Source organism: Muntiacus reevesi, chromosome 6, assembly GCF_963930625.1.
Source record: "Muntiacus reevesi chromosome 6, mMunRee1.1, whole genome shotgun sequence".
NCBI lineage: Eukaryota > Metazoa > Chordata > Mammalia > Artiodactyla > Cervidae > Muntiacus > Muntiacus reevesi.
The window spans coordinates 31,568,300-31,581,370 of NC_089254.1; the positions used below are offsets into that span (position 1 = coordinate 31,568,300).

The window sequence follows — 13,071 nt, forward strand, 5'->3', positions numbered from 1 at the left end:
AAATTGTTTTCATCAGTCATCTAATGAAGAGGATGACTAAGCCTGAATATAAAACAGGATATAAGCCTGAATATGAAGATGAACTAATTTTTTTAAGGGAAAGGACTAGAGTGAGATGTCATAAATTCAAAGAAGACACATGTCTTGGGCTTTACATAGCATAAATTTAAATTCTAATTTATAGGCTGCTTGAAAAGATAGAGCTTTAAGATTCTGAGAGGCTATTAAAACTCTGTCTTAACTTTGGGGTGTTACCTAAAGCAATAAAGCTGTTTTAAACTGAGAATTCAAAATGTGTAAATATACTATAATACAACTGAAATTAATAAGCTACAACATGTTAGCCAATTATCGATTACATAATTACTGAAAAGTGGTACTTTGGTATTTTTGCAACTGGCAATCAAAAAATTAGTGAAACAAAAAAATATGCCATAAGATACCTTCAAATAGCGTTCAATATTGTTCATCAAAATATCAATTTCTTCCTTGGACCACATCCCCTGCTTCCATTTATGTCCTTTAAAAGAAAACAAGTAATGCTATTGATAATGTTATTCTTTGAGAGGAAAGAATATAGCTAATTTAATGTCTTATTCATCTGAAATCTGAAAAATCCCTAGGCAAAGTTGCTTCTGTGACCTCTGGTTTTTAAGAAAGAATACAAGTGACCCTAGTAAACAGGGGTAATAAGTAAAAGAGTCATAAAAAATACTTCATCTTAATTACATCTCTTACCCTTTCAGCAGGACAGGACTTATAAAAAGTGTAAAAGTCAAATTACACTCAAAACTTTCTGAAAAATTTCTGCAGTGAAAAATAAGTTTTATGGGGAAAAAAATACATATAAAAGATTCTAGGACAAGGTAAACATAACATAATGGAATATCAAGTGAGTAATTCTTAATGAGTAGTTACTGTACAGGTGTTGAAAACAATCTATTTACATATTTCTTGTTTCCTTTCCTTACTTCAGAGTGGCATATACACAATCCTCACTCTCTTGAAGTAGCTTTCTAGCAATCTTTACGAGCGCGGTAGCACTATAAACACTTACTTTAAACCTCTAAGCAACTTATCAGATCAAATAGTAGAACTTTGAAAATGTCTGACTTCCTTCTCCCATAAGCAGTACCTGTATTCACTTAAACGGTAACACCGTGCATTTGTTTATAACCTACTTCATATGGGACAAGTGATCAATTACTGTAAAATGAACACTGGTTCCCCAGCCCCATTCAGAGCCAAATTTAATTCGATTAGGTTCAAATTACTGTAACTATTCAACCATAATTATGAAGGCCCAAATTAGGATCCTTATGACTACAAGCTCTTTTTGACACTCACTTTTGCCACTGGTCACTGAAATTCAGTGTATCTTACCTTTGTTAGTTAGAGAATCCTTATCTTCTTTAGTTGTAAACCATGCTTGGCTAACTGCTGAAACCTCCTCATTACCCAAGGGAGATATTTCATCTAGTTGCTCATTCTGTAGAATCTTGAAAAGGCAAAAAAAAAAAAAAACAACACCAAAACAAAACAGTGGCAGCTTGATTTAACACCCAACCTGATTCACCGTTGTAATGCCAAGCATTATAAAAAAACTCTGCTGTATCTAAAACAAATGAATTTCTAGTAACATGAAATTCATTTGTTTTAGATATAAAACTACACTGAATTCATAGAAAGACAAAATATTTTCTTGCCTTTAAGACACCATGAAAACAAAATTATCAACAAGAAAAAAAGCCATTTGTATATTTATATGTATAAAACATGGAGATGGAAATGGCAACCCACTCCAGTATTCTTGCTTGGAGAATCCCATCAGCAGAGAAACCTGTAGTCCACGGGGTCGCAAGAGTCGGACATGACTTAGCGACTCAACTACTACTGCTACTACTATGTATAAAACCAGCTCACATATAAAATAAGATGGAAATGCTGGGGTCGAGTGTCATGATATTCATGTTCTCACAGGTAGTTTGCTGCCTAAATATATGGTCATCTGTAATGTAACCTGCTGATCAATCTCAAAGATTAACAGGCTAATTCAAAAGATGTTACTGCAAAACTGTAGTCTGCATATTGTTTACTGACAACTTTATTTTTACATTTAGGAGGGTAAGTATTTAGAGCTGATACCTACCCTCCTAAAGGCATCTTCTTTTCAAAGAACCATATGGTACTAATTTTATTATTATTGCAATAAAATAACCTATATTGAGAAATATAGTTAAATAAGCTTTATTAAGATATAAGTCACACATCATAAAATTCACCCTTTAAAGTATACAATCCAGTGGCTTTCAGTGTATTTATGCAGCTATTAGCAATTAGGAAATATCTAGAAAATTCTGCAGGAACAAAGCTGTTTTTAAGAGATTTGGCTATGGGCTAGAGAGAGCTATGGTATAAGTGAGGAAGATATGGCAACAGTACTACCATACCAGGTATGACGAGCCTGTTATATGCAGACCAGGAGAAGAGGAGAGTCATAGGCCTAGTGACCACTCAATCCAGCTGGGTCTCTGGCCTGGATCAACTACTAAGCTACGTCACTTTCTGGAGGTAGGTCGTAACAAAGCTTGACTGTTTCTTGAGTAGGCAGAAACTGGATCTCTATTTTCAAGAGGATATGAAAACATCTCACTTCAAAAAGAGAGAAGCTGTCCATGAAGAATCAAGGCACAGTGAGGAGAAAAGTCATGCCTATTGTTACCTACTATTTTTATACCTAGTGGTAATATTTTGTATTTATTAACATGGATTTTTTTGTTTGTTTAAAAAAAAAAAACCATGGGCAAAAGCTAGAAATCACTAGAACAAACAAGAAAAGTTTTATAACCCAGCATTTATGTGTCATATACAAAAAAAATCATATAGATTTTTTTAAAGGTTAAGAGGACCTTATAAAGCTGAGAACTTAAACAGACTAGTCAGACAATATCCAAGGCCTCTTATATTCTGAGGATCACAATTCTGTAAGATTTGATATAGGAGTTAAGTATCAAGGACAATACAGAGAGCTATTAAAAGATCTTGATACATACAATACTTTTAAGAAATGCAGAAAAACCTCCTGAGATGACTTTCTCTTACGTTAACAGGTTTGTTGAAAGAATAAAATCACCATTTCCCAAAGTGAGTCTAAATATATAGCAAAGCCCACTCTATGAATCTCAGGAATAAACCTTCCATGATTAATTATTGTCTTTGGGTAAACACTTAAAGCCTTATGATGCAAAATTTCCTGAAGATTTACATTACTTAAACCATGTAATGTTAAACATGACAAAAATCATCAAATGAAGTAAATAATTACCAAATTCTAGCAGTTTCAACACTGTCAATCAAAGTGAGTGTATTAGGAGACTTAGGTACCTAAGAGGTTATCTATCTATACTTAGTGTACAGATAGTGATTAAGTTTTTTGGTATTTTACCTGTTTCTCACTACTTTAGAAGTTTCCAGGTGGCTCTAGTGGTAAAGAACTTGCCTGCCAATGCAGGAGATGAGACTTGGGTTCGATCCCTGGGCTGGAAGATCCCTAGGAAGAAGAGGGCATGGCAGCCTACTCCAGTATTCTCGCCTGGAGAAGGACGGGGAGCCTGGCTGGCTATAGTGTATAGTGTTGCAAAGAGCTGGGCACTCTTTCCTACTTCTTATATAAATCTTTTCAAGTTACTCAGGCTTTGTTTAACTTGCTGTTGCTTTTTCTAAATGAAGTCTTTGTGAATTGGTTGTTGGGTTTCTTATTTATCATATATACAGGTTTAGAAATCTGAAAATAAATATTTCACTCACTAAATACCTCTTGCAACCACAATGTACTACATACACGGGAAGCTTATTTTAGTTTCTAATTGTTTTTCAAACTAGTCCCACCACTGGAATGGGATAAGGGGCGCTAGCTACTAAACTAGGTGAAATAACTACACCTAGTTTGACACAAAGGGCATAGCAAAAATCACACTATTTGTGAACTTTAAACTGTGCTGACTTTCACTCCCAATCTAATGTTAATCTTATTTAAAAAAACATTAGAAATTATTAGAGGTTTTTCATTCACTAAAACGGTAATAACAAACCAAGAGGTTAGTATTAGATTGTAACTCATTAACTCTTCGGAAATAATCTAAACAAAACAACCCTAAAACCTGTGCACATTGCCACTGATCAATCTGATAGTAACTAGGCTGTAAACCAAATCAGACATATATACATAGTTATTTTCAACATGCTAAAAATGGAAGTGAGCCTACACTACAAATGAAATGAATGACAAGAACTCTTTTTAAAAATTTTTCTTTCTTTTTGGCTCTCTAGTTACAGTTAACAGGCTTCTTACTGCAGCGGCTTCTCCTGTCCCAGAGCAGGGCTCTAGGCTGTGAAGCTGCAGCGGCTGTGGTTCCCGGGCGCTAGAGCACAGGCTCGGCAGTTGGGTGCAGTGGCTTATCTGCTCCGCTGCACGCGGGATCTTCCTGGACCAGTGATCGAACCCATGTTTACAGCACTGGGCCACCAGGGAAGTCCTACAAGATCCATTCTGAAGAAAGAATGTGCCCTATTGTTTCTGAGGATTTAGAAAAAATTTCTGTTCAAATTCCCCAGCCTGCCTCAAAGATGTCTGGAACATATTAGAGACTTGCTTCTCTGGAAATCCTGTCATTCTGGGACTGCTCTGAAGCTCCTCACTGCAATTCACAGCACACCCTTCTGAAACATCCTTAGTCCCTGATATGTATCAACTTGTACCTATTTCGTAATGAAGAAGGGTCATTATGATGCTTCGCATAAGAAAATAATGGTACAATGTCTCTGCTGTCTGGTAAAAAGTATTTTATTAAATGAAGAGACAGAGCAAAAGAACAATCAGCCAGAAATAAACTTACAAGTAAAATAGATTTAAGCTGCTGGCCACTGAAGAGAGCTAAAGAATGATGATTGCTTTTGGCAGAAATAACACAAGACAATTAAAGAAGTTCATATAGGAAAACAGGCTAATTATTTAACCTCAACACAGGGTAAAATCTATCTAGTTGTACAGGTTATCAAAAGCAACTATGACTACCACTGTTATAGTTAAAATGTATTTGAGATGACCAGCTTTCATTCACATTAGGGCAGAGAACACATGGAACCTTTCTAAATCAGTCACTACAGATAACTGCTGGGTAAAGCTTATTTTAAAAAGTTTTATATCCCAATCAATATCTCATAAAACTGGTAGACAAAATTTAAAGTTATTTAACAGCTCAAAAGAGATTACTCTAGGGAGATAAAGAATGCACATGCATTACCTAGTTCAACAGATGTGAACCACTCCACAAGGGATCAGCTTTAAAATTCTATCGTTGTTTACAATTCTGAGACTCATGTGGGGACTGGAAACCTGGATGAATAGTTAGTCTTACTTCCATTCTGTGATTGCTACTTTTTCAGACTCACGGCTTCTCAGGTGGAGCTAGAGGAAAAGAACCCACCACACGATGCAGGAGGTATAACAGACTGGTTCAATCCCTGGGTCTGCAAGATCCTCTGGAGGAGGGCATAGCAACCCACTCCAGTATTCTTGCCTGGAGAAGCCCATGGACAGAAAGCCTGGCAGGCTAGTCTATGGAGTTGCAGAGTCAGATGTGAATGAAGAGACGGAGCACTCACGCATGTTGTCGGACAGAATCTCGTCTCATCATTTGATCACCTAAGGTTATGTACGAAGGATAACATTCTCACAGCCATACAAAGACTTACTATACCTGGATCTGGGTCACAGTTCCCTCAGCAATCTCATCATCTGCCACCTCTGTGGTTGCAGTCATGGTCACCTCAAAGCTCTGATCATTTTCTGAAACTTCAAGAAAAAGAACAGTTCATCTCCAGAGTAATAAAAGCAGGTCCTAATTATTAAAAAATATATCCAAAGAATTAGGATGTGATCATCTAATTTCTTAACATATTCCTCGCCAATACATCCATACACCTAAGTGTGTGTGATATACATACATATATACTTGCTTAACGAGTATCTACTGTGCACCAACGGAGAAGGCAATGGCACCCCACTCCAGTACTCTTGCCTGGAAAACCCCATGGACAGAGGAGCCTGGTTGGCTGCAGTCCATGGGGTCGCTAAGAGTTGGACATGACTGAGCGACTTCACTTTCATGCATTGGAGAAGGAAATGGCAGCCCATTCCAGCGTTCTTGCCTGGAGAATCCCAGGGACGGGGGAGCCTGGTGGGCTGCCGTCTATGGGGTCGCACAGAGTCAGACACAACTGAAGTGACTTAGCAGCAGCAGCAGCAGAGCACCTAATACATGCGAGGTACTGTTCTGGGCAACGGAGAGAAAACAATAAACAAAAAACCCCCCAAATTCTGCCTTCAAGGCACTTATAGAGTCTTGGGGGAAGACAAAATTAACACAGTATTATGTTGGAAAAGTGTTAAGGAGAAAAAATGAAGTATGGGAAATGTGTTGGGAGTGGGGTCAAGTGTTTGAAATTTTAAATAGGATGCCAGGAAAAGTAACCAGGATTTGGAACAAATCAAGAAAAGGGCTAGTCATGAAGGTATCTTGAGAGATAGCACTTAAGGCAGATGGAAAGCCAAGTGCAAAAACGTTCTGAGCACCTGCCTAGATTGTTCACAGGCACAGCAAGGACAGTTTGGCCATAGTAGGCCAAACAAGATATTGTGTAGGATTTGAAGGCCACTGTAAATGAAGACTTTGGCTTTAATTCTCTTCCACTGAGGTGACCATAGTAAGATTTAGAGCAGAGGAGTGACATAAACTGAGTTTTATTTTAGCCTGAAGGACAGCCCTAGCTGGAAGGACATCAGTGAAGAAGCTAATTTAATAATCTATTACTGGGTAAAAGGTGTGACCTGGACTAGAGTGAAGGCAAGTGAGGGTGACAAGTAGTTCGAATTGTGGATATATTTTGATGGTAGAGCCAACAGGACATGCAGATGAACCAAATAAGAAAGAAAGTAAAAAGTCAAGAATGGGATTAAAAAAGTTTTTTACCTGATCTACTGGAAGAATGTACCTACCAATAATAAAATGGGGAGAAGAGTTTAGAAAGAAGCAAGTTTAAAAATGTAGCTCAGTTTTAAACATGCTAGATGTTTAAACCCAAACACCTGGAGTTAAGAGAGGTATGGACTGGAGTAACTTGGAGGATTTAAAAGCATGAATTCTAGGGAGTAAAAACAGAAAAAAGCAATTAAGACTGAATCCTGGGTACTACTGAGATATGGACATATCAGCATAAGAGACTAAGAAGAAATGAACAGAGGGAAAACTAGAAAAATGCATTCCGTGGAAGCCAAGGGACAAGTCTGAGAGAGGAGTGATAAAAAATGTGGGGAGATCAAGAAAGACAAAGACTAAAAAAAATTACCACTGGATTTAGCAACAAGAAAGTCTCTGGAAAAAAACTTAAAAAAAGAAAAAAAGAAGAAAAAAGAAAGTCTTTGGAGACAACATTTATAGTATAGCATTAAAAGCTCAGAGACTGATTGGAGTGGGCTTATGGAACAAAGGAGTTAGAAATGGAAGCAAGTATATGCAATTCTTCCAAAGTACTTCTGTTCTAAAGGGAAGTAGAGAAACTGAATGGGAGCCCAAAGTGAGCTAACAGGACTTTTTAAAGAAAAAACTATAGTATTTTTGTAACGCTGATGGGAATGATCCAGAAGACAAAGAAAAACTGTTGATTCAGAAGAGAAAGGAGAGAATTCCTGCAACTGTGTCTTTAAGTAGGCAAAAGGGATAGGATCTGGTATATTGAAGGGTTGGACTTAGCTGGGTGAAGACAATACATGGACATAGATACAAGTGGGTCTGTAAATACATCTGTAGTAGTGGAAACTCACAGAAGCTGTTTTCTGGCCACTTAAATTTCTCAGTAAAGTAGGAAGCAACGCTATCAGTTGACAGTTAAAAATGTGGAAGAAGTATTGGAGGTTTCAGAATGCATGAAACAGTCATCTTACAGTGGGAGAAAGAATACCAGATAAGTATGGTATGACTGGGAGGCAACATAAAGAACCCATTTAATGATCATAAATTTAAAATGAGAGCAATCACCTTACTTGTGCTTTTTTCCTCCAATCCTTTTCAATTAACTATACTGGTATAGTCATAAATAGGCATACAAACTGACCCAGGGTTGTGGTTTCGTCAAAGAAAGGTGAGGTGAGGGGAAGAAAAAAGGATCTCAGGGTAAATGCAAGACAGAGATTAAAATGATTTACCATAAAAACTGAAACTTGGTAAGAAGGAAACAAGAAAACAAGTAAAGGAGAAATAACTGAAAAGTGCTAAGGTCAACAGGTCCCACTGGGGCAAAGGATTGCAGAAGTATTAGAGAAAGTAAACCGCAAAGATAGGAATTAGTGGCAGGAAAACAAAGTCTGAAGTAGGATACAAACAGACTCCAGTAACATATACAATAGCGAGAGTGGTATGGGAATGACAAATAATGCAGCATGAAGAACAAAAGGAATCAGAGGCAAAGTAATTCCAATGATCATCTAAATGAATAATCACAAGAATTTTATTTTTAAATAATTTTATTTGTTTATGTATGGCTGAGATGGGACTTCATTGCTGCTTGGAGCTTTTCTCTAGTTGTGGTGTGCAGGCTTCTTACTGCAGTGGTTTCTCTGTTGGGGAGCACAGACCCTAGGGCACACGGGCTTTAGCAGTTGGTGGCATGTGGGTTCAGTAGTTTGGCGCACAAGCTTAGTTGCTTCATGATATGTGGGATCTTCCTGGACCAAGGATCAAGCCCGTGTCTCTTGCACTGGCAGGCAGATTACCACTGAGCCACCAGGGAAATGCCACCAAGAGTTTTAATGATGAATAGGTAATGGAGTGAACATGTGCAAATGACTGCAAAAAGTAGCAGCAAGTGATCTACACTGATTAACATGAGAGTTAAGAGAACTTTTAAGGTTCAGACAGATAAATGTTACTCAGTTTTATAAAGCATCTGAAGAAAACCTCAATATTAAAGTTAAAACTTTAAAATTAATATTCATCTTCATGAAGTCCAGCATAAATGACTTGCCCATTTAATTGGTACCACATGGTGACGGATATAGGACTTCATGCTTTTTGGGACTTTTTTAAACGTAAAAACTTTCCTAAATTGATTTTATCAACATAGTTCTTACTAGTCCAGGGAACTTAAAGCCACTCCTCATAAATTCAGTCTTACTACAAATTAGGCTCCAGACTGTCCTCTTTACACAGTGATGCTATGACCCAATAAACAGTTCATGGCTTTTCATGTCAACACATCCATATTATCTTATGCAGGTAAGTGAATGAGTGTGGAAGGATTTAGTCTTACTCCATAAAATAGAACAAAATATCAAATGTAGATCAAACCTACAATCACATTCAAGGCACTCTAAACCAAATCAATTAACAGGTCAAAATTTACATCAAGATAATCATGCGAAAATTCTGACTTAATTAAATATTTTTACTTTCTATCTTGGGGATGCAATGTTCAGCTAATACTATAGTTAATACGATACTGTACAGTTAATACTATACTTTTCTGCTCAGTTTAACAAGCAATTAACTCCAAATACAAAGTATATATCTGCTTATGAAGACATGATTTTCGACAATGAAAATCCAGTCTTAGTTCTCTTCCACTGGAAGTTCTTGGATATGCAATACCCTCCTCTGTGCAGAGTGCATCACCAATAGCCCTGGGCCTGAACCCCATTGTTGGGGGCTGAGGTATCTATTCCAGCCTTGGAGGGCCACCACGGTTCAACAGATTCCATATTCTTTGCTAAACAAATGAGAAATATAATCTAACATTACAGTTGGTGTGCTGTAGTCTTTCACCAACAGTATTTCATCCAAAATACTACACCTGCTTAGAATCCAGTGCATTCTAAATGATCTTAGTGAGAATAAACTTATCAGGCTTCTACTTTCCATTTAGCCATATAACACATAAAAAGAACATAAACTAAAAGAACCAGAATGCCTGGGTAAGACATTAGACAAGTTACTAACCTCTCAGTACCTTAGTTTTCTTATTTATAACGTAAAGATAAAAATACCTACTCTAGAGAGTGCCTTCTCAATGAGGGTGAATATGCTTCTTAGGAGGTGAAAAAATCTTACTCTCTTTATTGAGAAAGCAAGGACATACATACATACACACAGTACATTAAAAACAAAACAACAGTGATACTGAAATTATAACTTCATGTGGGAAAGCGTGACTATGAAGAAAATGTCTAAAAAGACTCTCAGATGGGGGGTCAATTAAAATAAAAGGTTGACAGATTAAACTCGGCAATGTGCAAAAGTATGTAGAGCCATGCCTGGCACATAAATAAGCACTCATTAAGAGCTGATTCAAGGTTTTTTGACTAAATGAGGAGAAAAATAATGGGTCCAACTGATGGGTTAAACTGAGATGCCAGTTTAATCTCTTGCAATGTGAATTTTGATTCAGAAGGGAAGCTCTAGGTTAATAAGTGACTTACGTGGAAGTGCAACAACAGATATGCAAGGAGTGGAATCATCAATACTTTGATCATCCTCAGAAGACAGGCAAAGCCTTTTATGTGGAGGTTCAGCACTATCTTCTGAGTCTATTTCATCAGCTTCTAATGAAATAAAACAAGAACAAAAAACCTCAGAAATCTTCAAATAAAAAAGGAGGAAACAAAATCTTCCACAAGTAATGAATGTAAAATAATCTTATTAATTTGCTAAGTCGGAAAAACATAGCTGTGCAATAAGACTCACTGCCCTTAACATGCCTACCTCAGCTCTACTTCTTATGACAAGGAACCAGGAACCAAGGTGGTACTTTTTAAAACATCACACTTTTGTGCTGTGATTACCTGGCTTTCCAGATATTTCACATGTAAAGATAAAGATTGGTTATTTAATTACTCACAAATATTTACTGAATGCCTACCATCAGCTAAGTTCGAGAAACAGAACAATGAGAGAGACCCTGACTGTCAAGGAGCTCATAGTACAATGAAGATGACTGTAATTTCAAAAGTTTAATAAGAACGATGAAGGTGGAATGAAGAGACTGTTATATGAGAAGAGAAGCATTTAATTTAGACTGGAGGTGAAGGGAGGTTTCTAGAAAAGGTGTCTTGAATTTCAAAAACAAACAGAAGCCAGGGGAAAATGATTATCACTATCAGTAGGAATAATACGTGGAGTGATACTGAGGTATGAAAAGCTTACGGTAAGTTAGGAAAATAATAACAGTTGTGAACTGCTGGAACACAGATATATAAAATGTGGCAGGAAACGAAGCTGGAAAGAAAGCTGAGATGGTGGGAGGCCTATGCGCCAAATTAAAGACCCTGAATTATATTCTAAAAATCCTGGGAAGCTTATTTAAAAAAAAAAGCTTTTGTGTACTACTGAATCATGACCACCATCATCAGCAGTTTGAAGGATAAATTAAGAGGTGAGAGATCGGCTAAAAGGCTACTCATGTGGGAAATGAGAACCTGAACAAAGGAAAGGGGACCTGAGACATAGTTTGAGACATGTGAAATTTAAGGTGCCTATGAGAAACAGAATTCAGAATAAAGAGAGGTTTAAATCATTGTAGTGGCTATGCAGAAATTAAAACCACAAATTTGAATGAAATAACCCAGGGATTAAGTACAAAGTGAAAAAAGAACACAGAACCTAGGTTGAACAAAGATAAACTTATAAAGCAAAATAAATATAAATATGGAACAGGTAGAGAAATAACAAAACCACAAGCCTCAAGTCAACTGAATCTTAGTTCATTACAGATGATATTAAGTCCTATTCAAACAGTCATGTAAAATTCTCTTAACACAGGTTCTAAAGAAAAACAATTCTTCTGTGTTCATTGGCAGGATTATTTCTACATTTTCTAATATACTGTATATACTGCTGGTATCAAATGGTGTTAAAGAAGTATATTTATAGTTAATCCATCATCATTAGAAATTCAACAAATTCTACTTATAAAATAGCTACAAGATTCATAAAGATAGAAATTTATGGTAAATTCAAAAAATATACAAAGTATATTTCAAAAATATAAATGAGAAGGTTATCTAAGAAATAACCTCCTTTTCTACTATTCTAGACTAAACTGTCTGAGTAATAAGGTTTAAAGGTGACATGAAATCCAGAAATCCAAAAAGATTTATAATTCTATGTCAGCAGGTTCTCCTACCATTATGAGGGCAATGAAGAATGAGGTTCCCGTCTGTGTCCCGAGTCAAAGTCACAGAGTCCACAGTTTCTACTGTCACTGTGTCAGAATCCTCTTCAACTGTGCTCATACTCAAATCTGTAAAAGAACAGGTTTCAGATTAGTGTTTAAAAAATCATTTCCAAGTATGACATAAAATAGCCCTCTCCAAATATATCCGCCTACAGTATTCTTTGTGTGAAACTGCAATGATGGTTCAAGTTTCAAAACTTGTTTTTCCAAAGTTTATACCAATTACTTAGAATTAGTTGAAATAATCTTCAACAATCTAAATGCAATGATTAATTAAAAACTTAAAGCATTTACTTTTTAAAAAAAGAGTTATTTTTATAACATCCAATGAAAGACAGTCTATTCCAAGTTGTCTGACATATAAGCAAAAACTCTCACCACTTTTTTAAAAAAATTGGCAGCTCTGTGATATACTCAGGTGTTTAACTTTCGATTCTTTAGCAGAAGATCCATCACAACTTTTCTCTTAATCTAAGAATTATTTCTCTAAAACATTTTTTACAAGTATTTAAGCTTATTACTATCTGAAAAATATGAACACTAAATAATTCTATTACTTTGTAAATAATATTGAATAAGTACATATACCTATCATTGACCAAACTGTTTTCCTAATAGACATGGAGCTAGGCCTTCTTTGAAATAGAGAACTGAGTCTTTACCTATTATTTTACACTTATTTTTTTTGTTGTTTAGACAAACTGAATGATCAGTATTTTAATTGCAGTATGTCATGGCTGACAGGCGGAAATGCACTGAATTGTAATCAGTGACCTAAACTGAAGT

At 36.3% G+C, this 13,071-nt stretch overlaps 1 protein-coding gene across 5 annotated transcripts in view; it reads right to left on the reverse strand.

Annotated features, from left to right (window-relative positions):
* DMTF1 (cyclin D binding myb like transcription factor 1) overlaps positions 1-13,071 on the reverse strand; it is a 45,642-nt gene that overhangs the window by 21,716 nt on the left and 10,855 nt on the right. For 3 of the 5 annotated variants that reach the window (XM_065939892.1, XM_065939894.1, XM_065939893.1), the window contains 5 exons: positions 12,235-12,351; positions 10,532-10,654; positions 5,760-5,854; positions 1,384-1,498; positions 444-520 (listed from right to left, as the gene is read on the reverse strand). In XM_065939892.1, coding sequence (XP_065795964.1) covers positions 444-520; positions 1,384-1,498; positions 5,760-5,854; positions 10,532-10,654; positions 12,235-12,343 — 519 coding nt within the window. In that variant the 5' untranslated portion in view covers positions 12,344-12,351. The remainder of the gene's footprint in view (positions 1-443; positions 521-1,383; positions 1,499-5,759; positions 5,855-10,531; positions 10,655-12,234; positions 12,352-13,071) is intronic. The other 2 variants (XM_065939895.1, XM_065939896.1) reach the window with 2 other exon arrangements.